Source organism: Paroedura picta, chromosome 2 (assembly GCF_049243985.1).
Source record: "Paroedura picta isolate Pp20150507F chromosome 2, Ppicta_v3.0, whole genome shotgun sequence".
In the NCBI taxonomy this organism is placed as follows: Eukaryota; Metazoa; Chordata; class Lepidosauria; order Squamata; family Gekkonidae; genus Paroedura; species Paroedura picta.
Window position 1 is genome coordinate 6,645,988 of NC_135370.1, and position 25,085 is coordinate 6,671,072.

Below are 25,085 nucleotides of genomic sequence, written 5' to 3' on the forward strand. Positions count from 1 at the left end.
TTCTCCAGAGAATCAAAGTTGCATGCTCTGAAGCTATTAGTGGAAGCTCAGTTGGTAAAATGCAATATGGATCCTATTACTGTTAGGTGGATTGAGAACTGGTTGACAGATCGCACCCAAAGAGTGCTTGTAGATGGTTTGTCATCTTCTTGGAGAGGAGTGACGAGTGGAGTGCCTCAGAGATCTGTCCTGGGCCCTATTTAGCCTGGAGAGAAAACTACGAAGAGGTGATACGATAACCTTCTTTAAATACTTGAAGGGCTGTCATATAAAAGATGGAGCAGAGTTGTTTTCTGTTGACCCAGGGGGTCAGACCAGAACCAATGGACTGAAATTAATTCAAAAGAATTTTCGGCTAAAAACTAGGAAGAAGTCCCTGACACAGCAGTTCCTCAGTGGAATAGGCTTCCTCGGGAGGTGGTGGGTTCTCCATCTTTGGACGGTTTTAAGCAGAGGCTAGATAGTAATCTGAGAAAAAGGCTTTTATAAATGTAGGCAAATTGTGTGTGGGTGGGCAGGAAGGGATGTGCCAGTGTTGTTGCCCTTCCTTGCATACCCAGGGAATTGCTGATTGACGCTGTAAGACAGTAAGTGAATTCCCTCCAGGCCAGGCTGAATTCTGGAGATTTTTTTGTATCGGGGGATCACTTGGGCATGAAATCTGGGTCACTGTGGGTAGGCAGGTAGTTGCGAGTTCCTGCATTGTGCAGGGGGTTGGACTGGATGACCGTGGAGGTCCCTTCCAACTCTATGACTCTATAACTCACAAGTGTTCATTCAGGTACAGCAACCTCCAACTCCTCAGCCCCACCTACTGTTGGCAGAGTTTGAAAATGCAGAGAAATCAGAGCACCATGCTGCTTAAAGAATAAAATATTTTATTTGGGATAGAAACAATCTTGGAGAGAGAGAAAGAGAGACAGACAGACAGACAGACAGACAGACACACAGACCGAACACTATTGTCTGCACCAATTCTTCTGTTTAACTGCTCTGGAGGCAAGTAGGGAGGAAGTGTGCTCAAACAGCAGGAAGTATCCTGTTGAGCCAATCAAACCACAGGACAAAATAATCTGAAAATTATCAGGATGGTCCTATCCTATCTATGCTAAATATATATCTCCTCCAATGCCCCCTGCAGGACACACTTTATATTCTGTTTAATTATAACTATGACACTGCAGATCTTACATATTCCAACCCCCACAATAGTGATACTGTGATATCACCTTCCTCTTTCGCACAGAATTAATCAGTGAGCCAGTTCACAGCAAGGTTCTAGCCTCTGACTCCTCAGTTAAATGGAAGAAAGCCTTGAGAAGGAAGTGACCTTGAAAACTTCCAGGAATTTGACTAAATAATGACTTGTGCTATGTATTGTGCTCAGCACAGGACCGGATATGTGGGCTTGTGTGCACGATTAAAGCACCCACAGCATACATACATAACAGGCTAGATTGTTTGAGTTAATAGGAAACAAAATGTTACAGTACATTTATCATGGGCAAGCGTGACACAGAGTTAATGATGAACATCCTAAGAGTAGCAAAGATGGAAATTTCACTTACGTGGAAGTGCTCAGAAGCACCCAACATTGAATGGCAAGAATGTGGTACGTGACAGAACTGGTCACCCTGACATTGGTTTAAAAAGGTGTGGACAACAATGACTTTTGAGCAAAATAACTAAGCAGACCATTCTTTATTCAAGACAACAATTCATGGCAGTAAAACAAAGTTTAAGTCCAGTGACACCTTGAACACCAACCAGGTTTTATTCTATGTATAGGGTTTCATGAGCACACACACCAAAACATGCACATGACAGTTTATACGTTGAATAAAACTTTGTTGGTCTTCCCGGTACCACTAGATTCAAACTGAACTCGAACTGTTCTGCTGCTTCAGACCATCTGAATCTATCTCACATCAGTAAAGACACTGTCAAATTAAAATTAGCCAGTACTTGATATTCAGCAATGTTACCTCTATCTCCTGAAAGCAAATATGATTCTCTGACATGCAAGGAAAAGAACAGCAACAAAATATGACCAAATAAAGGAAAAGGACTATGTGCCCAGGGGGTGGGGGTGGGGGAGTCTATCAAATCTGTGTGGCAGTTTTACTAAGAAAATTGCTGGAATGCCAAAGATATGAGAGTCACCATTTTTTTTAACTCATTGAAGCCTTTTCTTTCAGTCACAAAGAATAGCACAGGGCGCTTTTTACTTCACCCAGAATAGAGGTGAAGGGGCATGTACCAGATAGTGACAATTCTGGGGAACATCATGGGACAGGAACATCAACCCCCCATTATCTGCAGGACTTAGAGTAACCAAATGTACTTCTCCACCCAATGAAGAACTTGTGGAACTCACTGTCATAGGATGGAGTGAAGGCTACTAGCTTAGATGGCTTTTAAAGGGGAATACAGTCCCTAAACGTCAATGAGCCATGATGATAAAACTGAAGAAGAAACAGCCCGCAAATACCAGTGGAGCAACAGGTGGAGGCTGTTATAGGCCTTCTGGGGCCAGCATAGCAAGGAACAGAAGATTACAGAATAGATCAGCATGGGGATGCTAGTACCATTCCCTAGAATTATAGCTCATCTCCAAACTAAAAATATAATTTCCCTTCGAGAAAATGGCTGCTTTGGAGGGTTTAACCCCCTATGCCCCCCAAAGGGTTTTGTGCTCTGTGGGTACACAAAGTTTGCAAATTCCTGGCCCTTGTAGGGTTCACCTGGCCTCAACTAGGGCCACAGCCTTTGTGACTCTGGCCCCACCTGGTGGAACGAGCTCCTGGAGCAGCAAAGGGCCCTGCCAGAATTTCTTCAGCTCTACAGGGCCTGCAAGATGGGGCTCTTCTGCCAGGTATTTGGTTGAGGCCAGGACATAGAAGATCTGACCCTCCTCCAGTGCCTTTGGGCTTCTTGCCCATATTACATCTCTCTGGACACATACAATGCCAATTTTACAGCTGGTAGGGGAAGGATGGGAGGGTTTTTTTAATGTTGGTGTTATGGACATAGTGTTGTGAGAAGCTGTGGGCCAACTTGTCTGGGAGCAACAACATAAGTCCAGGAAATAAAGACAAATAAATATTCCACTGATGTCCTTCCTCAATCCAAATAATGCCCACTCCTGGGTCCACTTTCCAAACCCAGAGCTGCCATCCCTAACAGAACTCTGAGTTTCTAGTCAACAGTATGACTGATAGCCCTTCCATAATATAATGGATGGAGTGCAGCAATGTCTTGCAACTGCACAATGCCTGTCTACAGTAAATCAAGATGGCAGAGAACGACTAAAATATGGACTGTCCCCCTATATGTAGAAGCGATGCCATTCAAGAATCTCTGGAACCACCTCAGATGCTCTTATCCCATCCGGTCTGATCTTGAGAAAGCCTCGTGTGCACACCCATTGTCTTTCCAGCTGAGTATCTGAAATTATAAGGAAGTTGCAGAGAACTCTTGCCTGGGATATCTAGGGATGCCAGTCTCCAGGTGGCACCTGGGAATCTCCTAGGATTACAGCTCATCCTCTGACTACAGAGATCAGTTCCCCAGGAGAAAATGGATGCTTGGAAGGGTGGACTCTGGGGCACTGTACCCCTGTCCTCTTCAGGTTATATCCACAAAACTCCATGAGTTACCCAACCTAGAGCTGGCAGCAGTACCCCATATCGCCCAGGGGGAACCTGGCAATCCTCTTAATTTTTTTTTAAAGCCACGTGAGCCATGTGACACCTCTAGTCACCTACACACTGAAGGACAACTATATATCAGATTTAGATAGATGATCATTTTCAGTTAAGAGACAGATAAAGTGAGGCTATACATATGTTTTGCCCTTTTTAATACAGCATTCTTTTAACACTGCATTTCCCCTATCATTTTCATGAGACTGAATACTGACATACAGTATAGACATCTACTGTTTTCTCAGGTTGGCAGTAAATGAGCACATGCAGGTCAATGACATTAGAATCACTGATAACTCATGATAAAGAATGTAAATCCAGAGCCACTACAGATTACCTAGCATTGCCCTTCTGACTATTATGCAAAACATAATAAATGCATTAGCTGTTACTCTTCCAAAGGTGATGCAATGCATACTTACTATTCCAACACTAAGATGATTTCATGGGTTGTTTCGTAGACTTCATGGAGGTTCACTACATGAGCACTTGCCTTCATTAGTTCTAGCACAGCGATTTCATGAAGAATTTCTGCTTTGCAGTCTTGGCCTCTTCTCCTCTTCTTCAGGAACTTTGCTGCAAATTCCTGGCCAGTAGATTTTGCAATGCATTTTCTAACCACAGCGAATTTTCCTCTGTAATGGACAGAAGGAACATTTATGAAGTATCATATTTATTTTTAAAGGTCGCCTTCAAATTAGAAACAGATACAAAAATCTAAGCATGTGAATGTTAATGTTAATGCTATTGCTGTGGCTTTCTACAAGGAAGAACATGGGTTCACCTTCTCAACTTAGGTAAGTCAGCTGCAGATTTAGAAACTAAAAACAGAGCTTTGGCACAATTATTGCCCTGTTCTCTCTACATTGCTAGAATGATCTTGCTTCTGCTCTCTTATCAGATCTTGCTCCATCACATCCCCAATCCTGAAAATGGAGCAAGGCTGTTTCAGAAAGATGTTTTCCCTTAGCTTGGCTTCCTTACAGCAACACTTTTAAATGTGCATCTACGTGACACTGTTCTCTATTCATCCTGTTTCTGACTTTGATCCAAACTAAAGGTTTCCTGCATTGTCATTTTACTTGTTAAGTTCCTGTTTCTTCGGAGCTTTTTCCTGGCCCATATGTGTTTTGCTGCCTCTAGTGGTCGAATCAACATAAAACAGGGGAAATAAACTAGAAATATCTCTTGATTCAGGTGGGCAGCCATGTTGAACTGAAACAACAGAGCAATATTTGACTCCAGTGGCACCTTTAAGACCAACAAAGGTTAATTCAGGAAATCAGCTTATACTTGTTTTATACACCCTGTTTTATGTGGAATCAACCACTAGAGGAAGCAAAACATGCGCAGAACAAGAAACACCCATGAGGAAAGAGAATGAATAAAATTACAATGCAGACAGACATTTTAAGAGTACAAGGGGCTCCTCACCTGGAGTGCAATTCTCCCATGTCTCATCCCTTATTCTGCTCCTAAGGTGTCCGATATCATACTGGGACAGGTGGGCATTTCAGTGGGCATTTCAGGCTGCCGGGGGGTGGGAAGACTGTGCTGCGTGAGTGGAAGTCCCTGAAGTCATGGAACATCTGCATATTTGTGCTGAAGCTGCCTAAGGTATAAAGCAGGGGTACACAAACTTTTCAAGCCAGCGGATACCTTTGTCATTCTGACAAGGGAAGGTGGGCACAATCACAAAAACGGCTGCTGCAGGAAGTGGGGTCAACCACAGCATGTCAGGGAATGCGTTTATATACAAGTTTATATACAAGAAACTCCTCAACCTTTCAGGAAGAAGGTCTGCTTAACAGTCAGAAGACGTGGTGGAAAAAAGCCACACCTACTTTATAAAAGCAACTGGTAGGAACCAGGAAAGATGTTAATGGCTACCATGGCATCCTTCGGCACCACACTGGGGATTCCCAGTATAAAGCAATGCAGTCATTGCAAATTCATTTACCATGTACCATTTATTCTAAATGCAGAACATGGGTCATGTCATCTGGAACGTGTGGAATAATTCTCCACAAGCCTACAATCTAGCATACAGTCAGACTACTTCAACCTTACTGAAATACATGCCATTTGAGTAGTCTAATTGCAGACAGAATTATAACTTTGGACACCCAATGTAACAGAGTCTATGTAACAATGTAAGAGAAGATCAGGCCAGTGTTCAGTTCAACACTTTGTGTCACGCAGTCGCCGAAACCCCAATGTTATCAGGACATTCACCAGCAGGGGCAGAAGCCCTCCTACTGTTACCCCCCCCCCCCCTTGCACCAAGAACACAGAGCATCACTGTCTCAGGCACAGTGTCCCATCTAGACCTTGTGGCTCATAGCCACCAATAGACCCCTGCGCCATATGTTGACCCAATCCCCGCTGAAAGTGGACTATATTTATGCTTGTAGCTGCCACCACTTCTTGCGGCAGTGAATTCCACATGCTAATTACTCTTTGCATGAAGAAGAACTTCCCGTTAGGAAATCATGCAAGTAGCTGGATTTCTGAGTTTCAACACTTTCAAGTAGAGAAGATTCCGCAGTGAACAACAAAGACTTCATACTTATCAAACGAATCACAACACAGGCCATAAAGCTTTGCTAGTGATTAAGATGCTTACACTTGCCATTTTAAATACTGTGCAAATCAAGATTCCTACTACACTGGTTCTGCATTTGAATGCCCTTTTATCCCAGGATCTTAACACACTGTGAAAGCATTTAATTAAGCTTCACTCCATCCTCTGACACAGTTTGAATGTGGCAGTTGTGTGTTAGAAAATGGCAATAAGATTATTGCTCCCCTTCTGCTTCTAATTTCTGGAGTATCAGAGAAAGGAAACATCAAGATGTTCCTTTTAGGAGAACAAACTGAGTTCTCTAAACAGGATGCCAAATATTGCACTATAGCTTACAAGTTACGTCAAACATATGTTAGCACTGTAAACTAGTTACAAATATTGGCAAATTAAAAAAATTCTTAAATATTCATGTTCAATTTTCATTCATTTTCAATTTCAGTTCTCAATTTTTGTGAGGACTTACTGCTTTGTAATATTTTGTTATCATGTTCATGTTGTAATGGGTCACTTAGGGTGTCTGTATCTAGCTTGTAGTTGTATTACAAATAAATCCTAAATATCAGTTTGAATGTCTGCATTTCTTTTTAATGCAGAGCAGGTAAGCTCTTTATTCTTTGAGGTGTTTCTCAAAAAAATGACAAGAAGCTTTTTCTTAACAAGGGCTTCAAGAAGAGATTTTTATTAAGGGGAAACATAATGCTTCAAAAATATCATGTGTTGTTTTTTGAAATGTACATTTTGCTGAATCACATGGTCTCATTTGCAATTTGCATTCTCTTCTCTTAGGCTCCAAATACAGGAAGGCTGTACTAGTTAGACCGTGTGCTTCAACTCATTTACACCAAATGAGAGTGAACGAAGTTTGATTCCAGTGGCACCTTTAAGAGCAACAAAGTTTTATTCAAGGTGTAAGCTTTCATGTGCATGCACAATTTGTTAGACACACACTTTTTGTTAGACATACACACTCTGTACTTATATAAAAGGTAAAGGTAAAGGTATCCCCTGTGCAAGCACCGGGTCATGTCTGACCCTTGGGGTGACGCCCTCTAGCGTTTTCATGGCAGACTCAACACAGGGTGGTTTGCCAGTGCCTTCCCCAGTCATTACCGTTTACCCCCCAGCAAGCTGGGTACTCATTTTACTGACCTTGGAAGGATGGAAGGCTGAGTCAACCTTGAGCTGGCTGCTGGGATTGAACTCCCAGCCTCATGGGCAGAGCTTTCAGACTGCATGTCTGCTGCCTTACCACTCTGCGCCACAAGAGGCTCATCTGTACTTATATATGTGGTCTTATTTATTTTTCTTATATTAATATACCACCCTCCCCTTGTGGCTCAGGGCAGTTTATAGGACACATGAACAGGTACAATATAAACTCAATAACAAAGACAGTAGTAGTGTTGATAGAAGAAGTAAGAGTAGTAACAGTAACAACCAATCTGTAAACAGCCCGTGGCGCCACGGGCGCCACGGACTGTATAAAGGAGTAAGGGGTAGTGGGGAGGAGTTAGGGCGGGACCGGTCCGGGATAAAAACTCGGGGGGGGCCAATCAGGAGCCGCGAAGCGGCTCCTGATTGGCCCCTCCGAGTGTCAATCCCGCCCCAAGCAGACAATGGGGAGCCGCGCGAAGCGCGGCTCCCCATTGCCTGCTTCACTCGCTCGGAAAATGGCGGCCCACCTGGTGAGAGCCTCGGCTGGGGGGTGGGCCGGGAAGCCTTCTCTCGGCCGGCGGAGCGGCCTCGCAGCGTTGTGGACGCTGCGAGCCCGCTCCGCCGGCCGAGAGAAGGCTCCAGAGAGCCTCGGGGGGGTGGATGGGTGGGGGGGGGAAGGGAAGCCTTCTGCCGCCGGCCGCAGCGGGCTCACAGCGTCTACGACGCTGTGAGCCCGCTGCGGCCGGCGGCAGAAGGCTCCAGAGAGCCTCGGGGGGGGGGATGGGGGGGGATGGGTGGGGGGGGGGAAGGGAAGCCTTCTGCCGCCCCAAGGAAGCCCCCGCCGCAAACACAACACAAGACTCCAGCCGCCGAGAAGCTGTAGAGAAAAAAGAAACACCCCCGGAGGAGCCTTTCGCCGCTAGCGCGACGAGAGGCAGCAGAAAAAAAAACCCCTGTAGGAGCTCCAAGCCGGCGCGCCGACGAGAGCCAGCAGAAAAAAATACCCTGAAGGAGCCTTTCCCAGCTCCACGCAGCAGAAAAAAAAAACCCTGTAGGAGCCTTTCCCAGCTCCACGCAGCAGAAAAGAAAAACCCTGTAGGAGCCTTTCCCAGCTCCACGCAGCAGAAAAGAAAAACCCTGTAGGAGCCTTTCCCAGCTCCACGCAGCAGAAAAAAAAAACCCTGTAGGAGCCTTTCCCAGCTCCACGCAGCAGAAAAAAAAAACCCTGTAGGAGCCTTTCCCAGCTCCAAGCAGCAGAAAAAAAACCCCCTGTAGGAGCCTTTCCCAGCTCCACGCAGCAGAAAAAAAAAACCCTGTAGGAGCCTTTCCCAGCTCCACGCAGCAGAAAAAAAAACCCTCTAGGAGCCTTTCCCAGCTCCACGCAGCAGAAAAAAAAAACCCTGTAGGAGCCTTTCCCAGCTCCACGCAGCAGAAAAAAAAACCCTGTAGGAGCCTTTCCCAGCTCCACGCAGCAGAAAAAAAAAACCCTGTAGGAGCCTTTCCCAGCTCCACGCAGCAGAAAAAAAAAACCCTGTAGGAGCCTTTCCCAGCTCCACGCAGCAGAAAAAAAAAAACCCTGTAGGAGCCTTTCCCAGCTCCACGCAGCAGAAAAAAAAACCCTGTAGGAGCCTTTCCCAGCTCCACGCAGCAGAAAAGAAAAACCCTGTAGGAGCCTTTCCCAGCTCCACGCAGCAGAAAAGAAAAACCCTGTAGGAGCCTTTCCCAGCTCCACGCAGCAGAAAAAAAAAACCCTGTAGGAGCCTTTCCCAGCTCCACGCAGCAGAAAAAAAAACCCTGTAGGAGCCTTTCCCAGCTCCACGCAGCAGAAAAAAAAACCCTGTAGGAGCCTTTCGCAGATCCAAGCAGCAGAAAACAAAACCCTGCAGGAGCCTTTCCCAGCTCCACGCAGCAGAAAAAAAAAAGCACCTCCTGGTGTCCCCTGGGTCCTAGCGCCCATTGCATTCCTGGTTGCAATGGGCTTTCTTGCTAGTAGTAACAATAAAGCAGTAATGACTGAATGTTAACATATCAATTGTAACTGTAACCCCAAAGATTGGTCAATGCAGGATTGCTTGATGTATTGCAATGGGCATATCTGAATGGGAAGAGGGGTTCTGGTGGTTCAGTAGATGTTGCTGGATTTGAATGCCTGGTGGAAGAGCTCCATTTTGCAGGTCCTGTGGAACTGTGATGGCTCCATCGGGGCCCTTAGCTTTTCCTGGAGCTCATTCCACCAGGTCGGGGCCAGGACCGAGAAGGCCCTGGTCCTGGTTGAGGCTAGGCATGCTTCTTGGGGTCCAGGGTCAACCAACTGATTCGAACCCACTCAGCGAAGAGCCCTGCAGGGACTATTAGGAGACAAGCAGTCCCGCATATTGGCAAGGCCCAGGCCGTGGATGGCTTTAAAGGTAAGAACCAAAACGTTAAACTTGATCTGGAAGCTCATCAGTGACCCCATAGGGTTTTCTAGGCAAGAGACATTCAATAAGTGTTTTGCCATTATCTCACATCCCAACCCTGGTATTCCCTGGAGGTCTCCGATTCAAATACCAGCTAGAGCTATCCCTGCTTAGCTTCTGATATTTGATGGCACTGGGACGGTGTGGGCTCAATAGCATATCTTTATTCCTTTCTCTTTTCACATTCACAGTGGTTACAGTGTAGGACTAAGGACCCAGGTTTAAAACCCCACTCTGCCATAGGTGACCTCAGGACAGTCATTTACTTTCAACGTAACTACCTCATTGGGTCATTATTGGGGAAAGGGGAGAAGCGGTGTAGTGGCGAGCTGGGTTTGATTCCCCACTTCTCCACAAGCAGCCAGCTGGGTGACCTTGGGCTTGTCATAGAGCTGTTCTCACAGAGCAGTCCTGTCAGGGCTTTCCCAGCCCCACCTACCTCACAGGGTGTCTGTTGTGGCAAGAGGAAGGGAAAGTGATTGCAAGCTGCTTAAGCAGGGTAAAAAACCCAACTCTTCCTCTAATGATATGAGCTTTGAATTCCCATTGATGAGAAGGCAGGGTATAAATGAAATAAATAAGTTTAAGAGGGGAACCCCACAAAGGGAATGACAACTGTTAAAACTGCTAGCAATGCAAACTTATGCAGAACTGCTCCAAGGAAATCAGTGGGCTTAAATGAAAGCAATTCTTTATAAGATTGCACTGTAATATTTGCACATCTAAAAAACTGTGTGTGCCCTTGATAGGCTAGCCTACAGTTGTAATTGCTCCTTTGTCCGTTTCAACAGAATTTAACCCTCTTCCAAGCACTGGAAAAAACATTTCCACCCTATATCTCTGAGAATGGCTGCTGTTAGATACTTGTCCAGCAGCTGCCAGTAGAAAGGTCTATGATACAGAAGCAATACTAAGAAAAGACTGAATATTGAAAAGTTGGCTCCATGTTGAAAGCTGGAATTTCAAAAGAAGTCCTATACTTGGGCAAGCGGAATAATGACAAATTTTAATCTCAAGCACACCACCTGGACAGAAACTGTCGCACAACAAAAATAAAGATTACCCAAATTAAAGTAGGATAGGTTTAGGCCTTCGCAACCTGAAGTCTGATTTCAGTCATTCATGAGAATTCATGCAGTGTTGCCTCCTTGTGTGTAAAGTCTCAGATGACTTATGCCCCTGCATGGCAAACCCCAGACTTTCTTGGTGATCTCCCATCCAAATGCTAGTCAGGGCTGACCCTGCTTAGCTTCCAAAATCTGACAAGATCAGGCTAGCCTGGGCCATCCAGGTCATGGCTGCCCCTTTACCAGATATTAAGTTGCAGAAGCAAAAATATATCTTGGTACGCTATGTTTTTTTTCCCCCAGAAGAAAACCACATCCTATTTAAATACCAACCCGACCTTTTAGGAAGTATGGAAAAAATGCATTCTGTCAGCCAGGTAATGAACGCTCTAAAACCAGAACTTGGATTTCAGTATCGATGTTTACAGGAATGTCTAGAAACACAGCAGTGAAGGCTTTAAGAGGAATCTCTGAGGTTCCTAAAAGATATTGCAGTGAAAATTGCAGTGAAGCGCTGTGCAGGCTTCAAAAGCATTTTTATACTTTCTCATACTTTTGAATTCCTGCCTCACCATTCACCCTTAGGAGCTAGCTAAGTAAGGAGATTAAGTTCCACATTTAAAACATTAAATGTACACAAGTAAAATATTTCTCTTACATCCGGCTATTAAGAACATAAAAAGAGCACTGCTTGGGTCAGACCAATGGTCCATCTAGTCCAGCATCCTGTCTCACACAGTGGCCAATCAGTTTCCCTGGAGTTTCAACAACAGGGCAGAGAGGCTAAGGCCTTCCTAAGTACATCAGAAAAGCCCTGCTGGACCAGGCTAGTGATCCATCTAGTCCAGCATCCTGTCTCACACAGTGGCCAACCACTTCCTCCAGACAGGCAACTATGGGGCATAGAGCCCAAGGCCTTCCAAAGAATACAAGAAGAACTTTGCTGTATCAGACCAGTGGTCCATCTACTCCAACATCCTGTCTCACACAGTGGACAACCTGTTCTTCTGCAGGGCCAACAATGGGGTATGGGGGCCGAGGCCTTCCTCTAAACATCAGAAAAGCCCTGCTGGACCAGGCTAGTAATCCATCTAGTCCAACATCCTGTCTCACACAGTGGCCAACCAGTTCCTCTGGAGGTTCAGCAATAGGGCAGAGAGGCTGAGGGCTCCCCCTGGCAATGCCTCCCAGCTCCATCCTGAAAAAAACCTTCAGAGATTTTTTTTTAAGTCCTGGAATACTTTTGGACAATACCTTAAGACAGGTTTCCAGAGCAGAGAACCAATTTTCACTAGGAATATTATTTTAGAATGCCACTGTGCATTCAAAAATCAAGCAAGGACCCTTTTAGGCAGCCCTGAGTGTACAAACAGTGGTCCTCCCACATGATAATCATATCTGCCAAGCAAAGATATTAAAGGATCTCAACAAATGTACTGAACCAGGAAACACACACACCTTGAAAGAGGCATTGAAAGAGGGTTGCCTGTTACCTGCCTCTGAACTAACCTCTACACAGGCAGAATGATGGGGAATTCTTTTTGAAAAAGGGAAGAAGGTCCAATGTTTGCTTCCTCTTGGAGCAAAATGTATCTTTACATAATGCCTAAGGGAAGAATGTTTGCAGTAAACACTGAACTGTAACGAGGAAAAAAATTGATTCCTCATTCTGAAGTCAACAAATGAATTATACGAAAGGAAGTTGACCTTAAGAAACCTAACTGAATTTTTACTGGTACTGTCAAATGACTTTCCTACCAATGAAATCGTATTTATAAAAGTGAGCCAAATTTTGTAACATAGAGTTTTCATACTCCTGAAGGAACTAGCATCTATTGCTGCTAGTGATGGTACTATAAAAGAAAGGAGGAATTATTTCACTTTTCTGAGAACAGCAAAATGTATACTGTTAATAACTTGAGAGCCTATGAGGTATAGTGGTTAAGAGCAGCACACTCTAACCTGGAGAACCAGGTTTTTTTAATTCCCTGCTCCTCCTACACTTGAAACCTGTTGGGTAGTTCCTGGGCCAGTCATGGCTCTCTCAGGACTTTCTCAGCCCCACCTGCCTCACAATGAGCCTGTTATGGGGAAAGGAAGGGAAGGTGATTTGAAGCTGCTTTGAGACTCAGTGCTGAAAAAAGCAAGGTATGAATACCAACTCTTCTTCCAGTATCTTCAACAACTGACTCACATTTGATTATTACATATCACAGAACCTGGTGTATTAAAAATCCTGATCCTTATATAAGCAATATGTCTCTCTCCCACCGTATATCTTCTGATCTGATGCCCACCTCCAATTAGCCTTGTCACAACAACCCAGTGGCTCAAATAAATAAGAGGAACAATATACGAGTTTGCATTTCCGGCTATAGTTGAATTGGGACTCAGTTAGTATATTACACGCAATCTTTTACATGGATTCAAGTGGGCAGCCATGTTGGTCTGAAGCAGACGAACAAAGTTTGAGCCCAGCGTTACCTTGAAAACCAACAAAGTTGTACTCGAGGGATAAATTTTTGCACTTCTTCAGAAGAGGTGTTCATGCATGCAAAAGCAATAGCACTCCACTCTCCAAGATAGACGGACAGACTCACATTTTAGCTGTATCTGAAGAAGTGAGCAGTGACCCATAAAAGCTCCTAGCCTGCCACAAATTTTGTTAGGTGCTCCTGGAATCTGGCTCTCTTCTACTGCATCATATCTGTAGATTCACAGGGATCAGGTCCTCTGGAAAATTGGCTGTTGGCTATAGGGCATTATATCCTGCTGAGGCCCCTCCCATTAGCTTTCCCAAATTCCACCCCAAATCTCCAGGGATTTCTTAATCTAGAGCTAGCAACTCTATAAAGATAACTTCCTCATTCATTTCCCCTGATGTCAACATGTATAATTGTAGTGAAAATCATAAAATGGATGGACAAGGGATTTCTAGAACAAATTTTTTCACAATAATAGAATTGTTCAGAATTTTTAAAAAAGAATACATTACACATTTTCCTCATCAGGATGCCAAATTCTGAATCAGCCTTTTGCACAGGAAGACTGGTCAAACAATGAGATTTTAAGACCTTTTCATGCATGCAAAATCCTATATTCATTTTGCCCTGACCCAAAAGGCCCAGCCCAGTCTGATCTCATCAGATCTCAGAAGCCCTCATTAGTATTTGGATGGGAGACATCAAGGAAACCCAGGGTTGCCACTGGCAAGCACTTCTGCCCATATCTTGCCTTGAAATTCCTGCACAGTGTACTGCAACTTGACAACACTTTAAACATATATATTCCCTTTATAACTGTCCAGAATTCACCTCCTAAGAAAAGAATTCTATGCACTCAATATTCCTGCAGAAAAGGCACTGAAGTACTGGTTTCCTTTCCTCTAGCACACTTTCCACTCACTTGACAACTGAGAAATAGACGGTTTCATGCCTATTTGCATTTGCAGAGGTCTTGGGGGGGGAGAAGAGAAGCAGGTTTCTCACTTCACACTAGGCTTCTGAATCACTCGGGAGAAGTAAAGGCTCTCTCTCGAAACAATTGTGTGGCCTCTAGATCCAGTGTAAAGCAGAATTCACACTACAGATTTTGGGAGAGAGAGACAACTTTCCCCTGTACAATACACAATGAAAGAGAAAGCCAACCCCCCCTCTCTATGGCAGGCAGCCAGAAACAGATAGCCAGAAGGACACATTCTTAACATCATGAGCCTCCTGGTAGTTATAAACCAAGACAAATCTCACAGAAGCAATCCAAATGATAACTTGGACAATAATCTTCCAAGCTTTACGCACCTGAAGATGTATTTCTCCCCCCACTACCTGCTCTTAACCGGATAAGAACACTTTCAACAGCAAGAGTGAGAGGCAGGAAGTGGCTTTTCTGGCTGCAGTTCAGCAGGCCTGCCATGGCAAAAGGGCACCCACAATTACAATGGATTCCAGGGCTATTGCATCTTTTTGTGGCTGATCAGTGTCAGTCAGTCATTGCACTGAAATATGTTATTGATGAATACCATTACTAAATACTTCATCAATTCAGGTGGGTAGTTATGTTGGTCCAAAGCAGCAGAACAAAATTTGAGTCCAGTGGCACCTTTAAGACCAACAAAGATTTATTAGGATATAGGTTTTCCTGCGCATGCACACTTTTCCAGATAAAATTATAGAGTTCGAAGAGGCCATACAGGCTATCTAGTTCAACCCTCAGACAAACGCAGGATCACCCTAAAGCATCCATGATAAGTCACTTCTTGAAAAACACCAGTGAGGGGGAGCTCACCACTTCATTAGGCAGCTGATTCCACTGCTGAACTACTCTGTGAAATTTTTTTCCTAATATCTAGCTGGTACCGTTCTGCAAATAGTTTAAATCTATTACTGCAGAACCTATCTTCTGCTGCCAACAGGAACATTTCCCTGCCCTACTCTAAGTGACAACCCTTCAAATACTTAAAGACAGCAATCAGGTCCCCGCTCAACCTCCTCTTCTCCAGGCTGAACATTCCCAAATCCCTTAGCCTTTTGTCAGAGGCCTCAGACCCCATGTCTGCTTGCCACTCTCCTCTGGACTCTTTCAATTTTGTCCAAATTCTTTTTGAAGTGAAGCCTACAGAACTTACACACAGTTCTCCAGGTATGGTCTAACCAGTGCAGTAGACAGTGAGATTGTGACATCTTTTGATTTCAATGTAATGTCTCTGTTGATACAACCAAGTGTGGAGCTGGACTGGATGTCCCTCTGTGGTCTCTTCTTCTACTCACAACAGGCAACTTGTGAAGTAGTTGGGGCTGACAGAGGCTTCATGTGGAATAGAGAATCAAACCTAGTTCCCCAGAGTATGCCACTCTTAACCACCACATCATGCAAATGTCCACATTCTAATTCTGCCTTTCTGAAAGCATCTGAAGCATATCTGAAAAAGTCTGCATGCACACAAAAAGCTTATAACCAGAATAAGCCTTCGTTGGTCTTCAAGGTGTCACTGGACTCAAGCTTTGTTCTGGATAGTTCATATTATAGATACAGGCCTACAGCAGGTCTCACTTCAAGTACAAACTGAAATCCACAGAAATATTCTTACCTCCCCAACTCCCTGGGCTCAACTTCGTAGAAATGGTAGAAGTCATCCGTCTTTATTTGCGTGTGAAGTGGTGCAGGCAATAAGCCTGGAGGGATTTTGTTTTCTGATTTCCTCCTGGACATGGTTAATGCATGGGATAACTCTTGACGCCAGTCACCAGTCTTCACCTGTCAAAGCAGTATTTAAAGAAATACAATGAATTCTGTTTCCATTTATGGTTTCAGCTGAATAACTGATTCCCTTTTTATTAGAAAAAACTTTATTTATATCGCACCCATCTCAATGAGACTCAAGGTGACTTACATAATAGGAAAACAATGCGGTCCCACTGCATCAGACAGCCAGTGAGTGACACAACTGAACTAGGATGACAGGATTAGCAGATCGCACAAACTGGAACTGCCTAGGCAAAGCAGAGTGGAATCTCAAAAGTCACTTCTGGCAACTTCTTCAAGCAAAGGTTGGATACACACTTTTTTTGGTTGCTTTAGGATGCTTAGGGCTGATCCTGCGTTGAGCAGGGGGTTGGACTAGATGGCCTGTATGGTCCCTTCCAACTCTATGATTCTATTATTCTATAACTGCCATGGGAATGGGGGGGAGGACTTTCGAGGAGAAAAAGAAAGGCCTAGGCCTAGTCGCTGGTGTCGCTTAGGAAAGGACATCATCATGCCAGCAATGCCAGGGAATGCTGTGTTATCTGGGCAAAAACTGTATGGTGAATCTTGCTTCTACCATAAAGTTTTTGCCCAAATATCAGAGCATCACCTGGATGTAACTGATGAGATTACACCACTTCCTATGTGACACTGGGAACAAAGCCTACTCTTCCTCCTTGCTCTCATTAAGTCCTGCTCCCTGCCAGACAGCTGATTAGTGGCTGCGGGTAGGGCCTGGCAGCAGGGGAGCCCTCTCTACTGGGAAGGGGGAGGGTCTGATGACCTTGAGGAAAAGCAAGATGAAACCTAGAATCACTGTCCTAGTATAATCTTGTTCCATTATAAAGGGACCTTCTTGGATTATTCCATTCATCTATATTTCTGTTTGGCAGATCGTGCAGACCTGCAGTGCTACATTTAGCAATTTAAGTCTTATTTTAAACATTTCTTTTCAGACTTTATCACTCTTGAATGCAAAGGCTTTTTAAAAGCAAGTCAGTATCTTCAACGGAAGTCATGAGGATCAGGAATTTTTTCATTCATTCATTCATTCATTCGATGGAAACAGGAAGCCACAAAGCCTTCCCACATTCTCCTCTTTTAAATACTCTTGAGTGAGTAACGTCTACCATTTTACACGTTACTTAATTTTCCTACTAAACTTCTCTTTAATGGGGGGGGAGTAACATGTCATGTAAATAATAGTTGTCATTCAGTTGAGAATTTTGAAAGAGTTTGAATTTTAAATAATTAGCTGTTTAACTAGAATATATAACCAAGCATGCACTTAATACGTTAGTCCACTGGTTAATACTACCAACCTGGGAAGAGACGCTGTTATTGATTAGGTATGTATGTTTGTACATATGTATGTATACACACATACACACACACTGCAGAAGATCCCTATGGCTAGACATGTTGAAGGATAAGCAGCCCAATTGCAGAATGTTCAAGATTTGCTACTGATCATTTGCACCAGAATATATTGCTGACATCTACTGCTGCATTGGAGGGGGGGGGGGGGTCTGCTGTGGTCGTATTTTGGCCATTCAACCAAAGCAGGAAACACAGAATAAGGATTTCTATTATAAGCAATAACTTTAAAATGGGAGGCTGAAATTTAATTATGTTTCGAAGACAGAACAGTGCACAGCAGGTCACTTGTGGGGATGCTTCTATGCATGAGTAGAGACTGATGAAGCGTAGTGACAGGTTTTCTTTTGATTACTCTCAGGTTCCCCAACTGGGAATGCATCTGTCCATTAATATTTAATATTGACATTTTTATTTCCTTTATTATGCCCCCGTACAACCGAACAAATTATGACCTGATAAACCTGTTATTTCTGTTAAGATCTTTGTATCTGGTAAACATCTTCATTATGCTGCAAACTAATCCATGATCCACTCACTAATATATGTGGTCTTGTAACTCCTATTTAATTATGTCTGACGAAGAAGTGTGTTGTGCACACGAAAGCGTACGCCATGATTAAAACTATGTTGGCCTCAAAGGTGCCACTGGATTCAAATTTTGATAAGCAATGTTCTGTCTTTTAACCATTGCTTCAAAGCAGATGCACATCCTAAACCAAACATGTTCCAACAGCACATGAAGAGCCTTCTTTCTTCTTTGCATACATTTTTAAACAGTTTAGTAGAAAACAGGAAGAGTCCAGAAGCACCTTAAAGACTAACAAAATTTGTACGTCAGAGTACGTGCTTTTGTGAGTTACTGCACACTTCTTCAGAAACCATGAAGAAAAAGCGAGCAATGGCTCATGAAAGCTCATCCCCCTTCCACAAATTTTGTTAAAGTGCCACTGGACTATTGCTTTTTTCTATTGCTAAGGTATCCCCTGCACAAGCACTGAGTCATGTCTGACTCTTGGGGTGACACCCTCTAGCGTTTTCTTGGCAGACTCAATAAAGGGTGGTTTGCCATTCCCTTCCCCAGTCATTATCATTTTAACCCCCAGCAAGCTGGCTACTCATTTTACTGACCTCTGAAGGATGGAAGGCTGAGTCAACCTTGAGCCAGCTGCTGGGATCGAACTCTCCGCCTCATAGTCAGAGCTTCAGGCAGCATGTCGGCTGCCTTACCACCCTGAGCCACAAGAGTCTCTACTGCTACAGACAGACTAACATGGCAACCCAGTTTTAAACAGATTTAAAATCTTTTATTACTTTATGTAACAACACCCTTGTCTGTGAAATGGTATAAATAATTGTTCAATTATTTTGAAGTTTCAGCTAGGTATGATAAAACAACGACATTACTATAGATTTACCCCAAACCCTTCCAGAGAAAAACAGAAGTCTTGCGTTGATGTCTTTAAATCTGTATCTTGTTAGAATCTGCTATGACTCATACTTTATGGCACATTCATATCAATCATGTGCCATGTCACTGGCCTGGGTTTCTTAGAAGCAGGTGCTCTTACATGAACTGCTGCCATTCAAGCAATTAGTCACAATGTATAGTGAAAAGTTTTATAGCAAAAAAGATTTGACAGAAGGGGTGAAATGAACTCAGCTATGGTCAAAATGTAACCTACAGCCTACTTCAAACAGTAAAATGTAGTTAACTATTTGTCTCCACGTGAGCTTTATTTTAAAATTAGATCGTTTTATACAGATAATGTATGCATAGGGTTGCCAAGGGAGTGGCAGGAGATCTCCCACTTTCACAGCTAATCTCCAGGTAACAGAAATAAATTCACCTGGAGAAAATGACCAGTTTGGTATAGTGGTTAGGAGTACAGACTTCTAATCTGGTGTTCAATTGTGCACTCCCGCACATGCAGCCAGCTGGGGGTACTGAGAAAGCTGTTCTGACTGAGCAGTAATATCAGGGCTCTCTCAGCCTCAGCCACCTCACAGGGTGTCTGTTGTGGAGAAAGGGAAGCGACTGTAAGCCTCTCTGAGACTCCTTCGGGTAGAGAAAAGCGGCATATAAGAACCAACTCTTCTTCACTTTGAAAGGCTGAATCTGTGGCATTATACCACAATGGAGTCCCTATCCTCCCTTCCACAAGCCACAAGCTCTACCTCCCAAATTTCCAGCTATGTACCAACCCAGAGCTGACAACCCTATTAATGTATTGGGTCTCAACACTGTTCAGAAGTCCCATCTTTTTGATTTGCATGCCCACCTGACTTCCACATGGCTCAAAAATAAGAGAGTCGTCTGCCATGACTTTTCACAGGTGGAAAAAGGTAATTTCTGGACAACCTTAGAGGTTGTCACTTCAAGCTATCCAGAGTTGAATCATAGAATTGAAAATCATAGAACTAACAACATCCCTCATGGCTATGTCTTGGTTCAAATTAAGCCCTAACACAGAACAATTTGATAGCCCAACCCAAATCATGTTTGCAAGAATCACACTACTATTAAATGCACATAGGAGGATAATGAGAGAAAATTCCAGAGAGCACCACAAACCTCTTACCATCCCTTTGCAAACTGCATATTTGCTGGATGTTTTCATGATGCTGTTTACTAATTTACTGCAGATTTCCTCTCTCCTTATATATGTAGTTCATGATTTCCATTTCATTGTCTAATGAAATACCCATACACACAAAAGCTCACACCTTGAATCAAACTTTACTGGTCTTAAAGGTGACTTTGTTTTCTTTTTCTACAGTTCCTTACCACAACACAGATGAAAGCATCACTGTTCTAAGATGCTTGAAAATTTAAAGAAGTTCAAGCCTATGCTCTTATACAGTTGCAAAACACGGGGCTTGTGTGAGTCAGCCAAGCCTCCTGCAAGCTGAAGCTTGCTTGCTATGGCTGCTTGTAGGACAGCAACGGTTTGACTGAGGGACTCTGATCTTTTTTTTCCTTTTCCCTTTACTTCTTCCAAACTATTCTTTTGGTTTCTGTGGGTGGGGTGGGTTTTGGGGGGTGCTTTGGGATTTACTATTTCTCCTTTTTTTCTGAAGGGCAGCATTGTTTGCCTTTTCTTCTTGGGGTTGTGTTTCTTTTGAAAGTTGATTTTTACAGTTCTTTCTTTCAGTGTTGATTTTTACAGTTCTTTATTTCAGTGTTTTTTTTGGGGGGGGCACTGTAGCTGTAGTGAGAGTAGTCCATTCTCCCAGTATGGTAGCTGTTGTACTTGTTGTAATAGGTTGCCAACTTTGGGTACTGTAGTTCTGCTCTGGTTTGCTGGCCCTCTTTTGCACTTACAGAGCTAATTTATTGTTTTTTCTTTGAAATAATTATTCAAAAACATTTAACCTACCGGCGCCTCAATTAATGTAAATTTACCAGTAACTGCTGCATTTTCCACCCTTGGCTTATATGAAAGTCAATAAGTTTGCCCAGATTTTGTGGTAAAATTAGGTGCCTTGGCTTATATGCAGGTCAGCTTATATGTGAGTATATACGGTATGTGCGAGGGACCACTTATCTGTTTATGCCCCCGGCAGGGCTCTCCACTCTGCGGATAGGAATCTGTTGGCTGTCCTGGGCCCCCAGGATATGCGCCTGGCCTCGGCCCCAACCTGGTGGAACAAGCTCCTGGAAGAGCTAAGAGCCCTGATGGAGCTTTCTAAGTTCCGCAGGGCCTGCAAGACAAAGCTCTTCCACCAGGCGTTTGATTGAGGCTGGGATAGGATGCCCGGAGTTTCAGTCTGGGGTCCCACCCTATCAGATAGGGTCCCACCCTATCTGAGCGTCCCAGGTTTAGAATTAGACCAAGATATGGGGCTAGAATTGGCAGAGTTGGACTAGGGAGATTTGGTTATCGCAATCTTAATTAAGGGATATTGTGACTAATGACATTTTTTAAAATGTTTTTTAATGGGATGTGTTGTTTTTATAGATTTATTCTGTAAGCCACCTTGAGGTGACTATATTCTGAGAGGTGGGGTATAACTCAAATAAATAAATAAACAAACAAACAAATAAAATATTCTAATAATCATCCCTGTCAGATATCCAGCTAGATTCAGGTGGGTAGCCATGTTAGTCTGAAGCAACATAAAGTCTGAGTCCAGTGGCATCTTTAAGATCAACAAAGTTTAATTCTGAACATAAGCGTTCATGTGTGCATTCACATGAAAGCTTTTACCCAGATTTAAACTTTGTTGGTCATAAAGGTTCCACTGGACTCAAACTTTGCAAGCCTGCTCCTCTACTGAACTATTCACATTTTGGAAAGCACTAAGAATTTTATGAATTTCTGTGCTCTTATTTCCTGAGACAACCAAGGAGAGTTAAGGAAAATAAAACAGGCTAGAGTAAGTTCAGTCATACACAAACATAACTGGTAAGCATAATGTTTAAAATTACACCTGCTGATAGGAGCTGACTCACAAAATGTATGGGAAGGCAATTCTGCCTCTTGAATAATATAATTAAAGCTACAGTGGCTTAACCTTCAAAGTGAGATTGTGAAAGCCGATCACTTGAACGCTGTTAATTACTGGAACACAAGACTTCTTAAATTACTCAAGGCTTTAGATGCTGCCTAAGCCCTAGATATCAAGAAAAAACTTACCATTTAAAAAATAAAAACTGCAATTGTAAATGTAACTATTAAAATATTTATATCCCACTTTTTCTCAAGCAAGGTGGCTGGCAAGTCATAATTTTTAAAAAAATGTATGAACAACAAAATATACTTTGTAACTAGCCTCCTTTCCCCCAAGAGACAGCTACAGTTTATATCCCACAAAAACACTTGCACTTCACAAGCAGTTTGTGATTCCTGAAAAAAAGACAACTAAGACAGGTTTGATGCTCTGAGGGTCAGCAAGTAACCCAGAAAATATTCTGTGTTAGCAACAGTAAAAACTGGGGTAAATCAGAATGGCTCATATATAATATTCAGGGGCCATAAGATGAGAATGTATGTCAAGTTAAATGACTGACCCATCTAGAGCGGGATTCTAGTATAGGGATGCCAGTCACCAGGTAGGAGACACAAAATGAATGGACCACATGGTAGAGGTGAAAAATATGAAAATAGTGAAAAAAATTTAATGCTCTACTTTCCCCCCCCCCAAAAAAAAATAAAAAAAGAACAGCAGAGTCAAAAATGAAGATCAGACAGAGAACTAGGACTCAATTAGAATATCATTCCTGTTCCAGAATGTAAATTAGAGAACTGAAGTAAAGGTAAAGGTAAAGGTATCCCCTGTGCAAGCACCGAGTCATGTCTGACCCTTGGGGTGACGCCCTCCAGCGTTTTCATGGCAGACTCAATACGGGGTGGTTTGCCAGTGCCTTCTCCAGTCATGACCGTTTACCCCCCAGCAAGCTGGGTACTCATTTTACCGACCTCGGAAGGATGGAAGGCTGAGTCAACCTTGAGCCGGCTGCTGGGATCGAACTCCCAGCCTCATGGGCAAAGCTTTCAGACGGCTGCCTTACCACTCTGCGCCACAAGAGGCTCTTAAGTATTCATTCTCAAAAGTAAATGTTCAAAACTGGAGATCCCCCAGAATTACAGCTTATCTCCAGACTACAGAGATAAGTTTCTCTGGAGAAAATGGCTGCTTTGGAAGGTAGACCCAGTTCCCTGTCCTCCCAGGATCCATTCCCAAATCTCCAGGAGTTTCCCAACTCTCCCATTCCCTACTGGCGGGCAGTGGGGGGCGGGGTGGACCTGGTAACCCTATACAGATTTTACCAGGCACTTCACACCTTACCCTTATATTCCTTACCCTTATGTATCAAATGGTAGATGAACCCACAAGAGGTTCAGCCATACTGGACTTAATACTGACCAACAGGCAAGAGTTGGTGGATGAGATGAAGGAGGTGGGGACCCTAGGGGGAAGTGACCATGTCCTCATAGAATTCCTTTTGAGATGGGGAGCCCAGGAAGCTTGTAGCCAGACGCGGATGTTGGATTTTCGTAGGGCAAACTTTAATAAACTCAGAGACATGATGAGTGTCATACCATGGACGACAATGCTGGAAGGGAAGGGAGCATGTGAAGGGTGGGCGCTACTCAAACAGGAGATATTGCATGCTCAATCAATGACTATCCCAGAAAGACGAAAACACTGCAGGAGCTCTAAGAAGCCTATTTGGATGAACAGAGAACTTCAAGAGGAACTAAGAAAGAAAAGGAAAATGTTCAGGAAATGGAGGGAAGGACAGAGCTCTAAAGAAGAGTACCTACAGGTTACTAGGCACTGTAGATCAATCATAAGAAAGGCCAAAGCTGAAGGTGAGCTAAGATTGGCCAGGGAAGCAAACGTAAAGTGAAGGAGGCAATAGGCCCACTGTTGGGTGCGGATGGACAAACTCTAACGGAAGATGCAGAGAAAGCAGAAAGGCTTAGTGCCTATTTTACATCTGTTTTTTCCCACAGGTCAAAGTGTTTAGGCACATCTAGAGATGGCCATAGCCAAAGGACAGTGTCTGGGTGGCAGGTTAACATGGATAGAGAGGTTGTCGAGAGGCATTTAGCTGCACTGGATGAGTTCAAATCCCCTGGTCCGGATGAAATGCACCCGAGAGTACTCAAAGAACTTTCCAGAGAACTTGCACAGCCCTTGTCCATCATCTTCGGAACCTCTTTAAGGACTGGAGATGTCCCGGAGGACTGGAAGAGAGCAAATGTTATTCCGATCTTCAAAAAAGGGAGGAAGGATGACCCGGGAAACTACAGACCAGTGAGTCTGACCTCTGTTGTGGGGAAGATAATGGAGCAGATATTAAAGGGAGCGATCTGCAAACATCTGGAGGACAATTTGGTGATCCAAGGAAGTCAGCATGGATTTGTCTCCAACAGGTCCTGCCAGACCAACCTGGTTTCCTTTTTTGACCAAGTAACAGGTTTGCTGGATCGGGGAAATTCAGTTGATGTCATTTACTTGGATTTTAGTAAAGCTTTTGACAAGGTTCCCCATGATGTTCTGATGGATAAGTTGAAGGACTGCAATCTGGATTTTCAGATAGTTAGGTGGATAGGGAATTGGTTAGAGAACCGCACTCAAAGAGTTGTTGTCAATGGTGTTTCATCAGACTGGAGAGAGGTGAGTAGCGGGGTACCTCAGGGCTCGGTGCTCGGCCCGGTACTTTTTAACTTATTTATTAATGATCTAGATGAGGGGGTGGAGGGACTACTCATCAAGTTTGCAGATGACACCAAATTGGGAGGACTGGCAAATACTCCGGAAGATAGAGACAGAGTTCAACGAGATCTGAACACAATGGAAAAATGGGCAAATGAGAACAAGATGCAATTTAATAAAGATAAGTGTAAAGTTCTGCATCTGGGTCAGAAAAATGAAAAGCATGCCTACTGGATGGGGGATACGCTTCTAGGTAGCACTGTGTGTGAACGAGACCTTGGGGTACTTGTGGACTGTAAACTAAACATGAGCAGGCAGT

At 43.6% G+C, this 25,085-nt stretch overlaps 1 protein-coding gene across 4 annotated transcripts in view; it reads right to left on the minus strand.

The window, feature by feature from the left end:
• STK17B (serine/threonine kinase 17b) overlaps positions 1–25,085 on the minus strand; it is a 45,520-nt gene that overhangs the window by 15,182 nt on the left and 5,253 nt on the right. For 3 of the 4 annotated variants that reach the window (XR_013227982.1, XR_013227981.1, XM_077319280.1), the window contains exons 2-3: positions 16,062–16,228; positions 4,130–4,342 (exon numbers count right to left, since the gene is read on the minus strand). Coding sequence is in view for 2 of the 4 variants with exons in the window: in XM_077319280.1 (XP_077175395.1) it covers positions 4,130–4,342; positions 16,062–16,183 (335 nt within the window). In the remaining 2 variants the exon portion in view is untranslated. Of the gene's footprint in view, positions 1–4,129; positions 4,343–5,141; positions 5,320–16,061; positions 16,229–25,085 lie in introns of those variants that run through there. The other variant, XM_077319282.1, reaches the window with a different exon arrangement.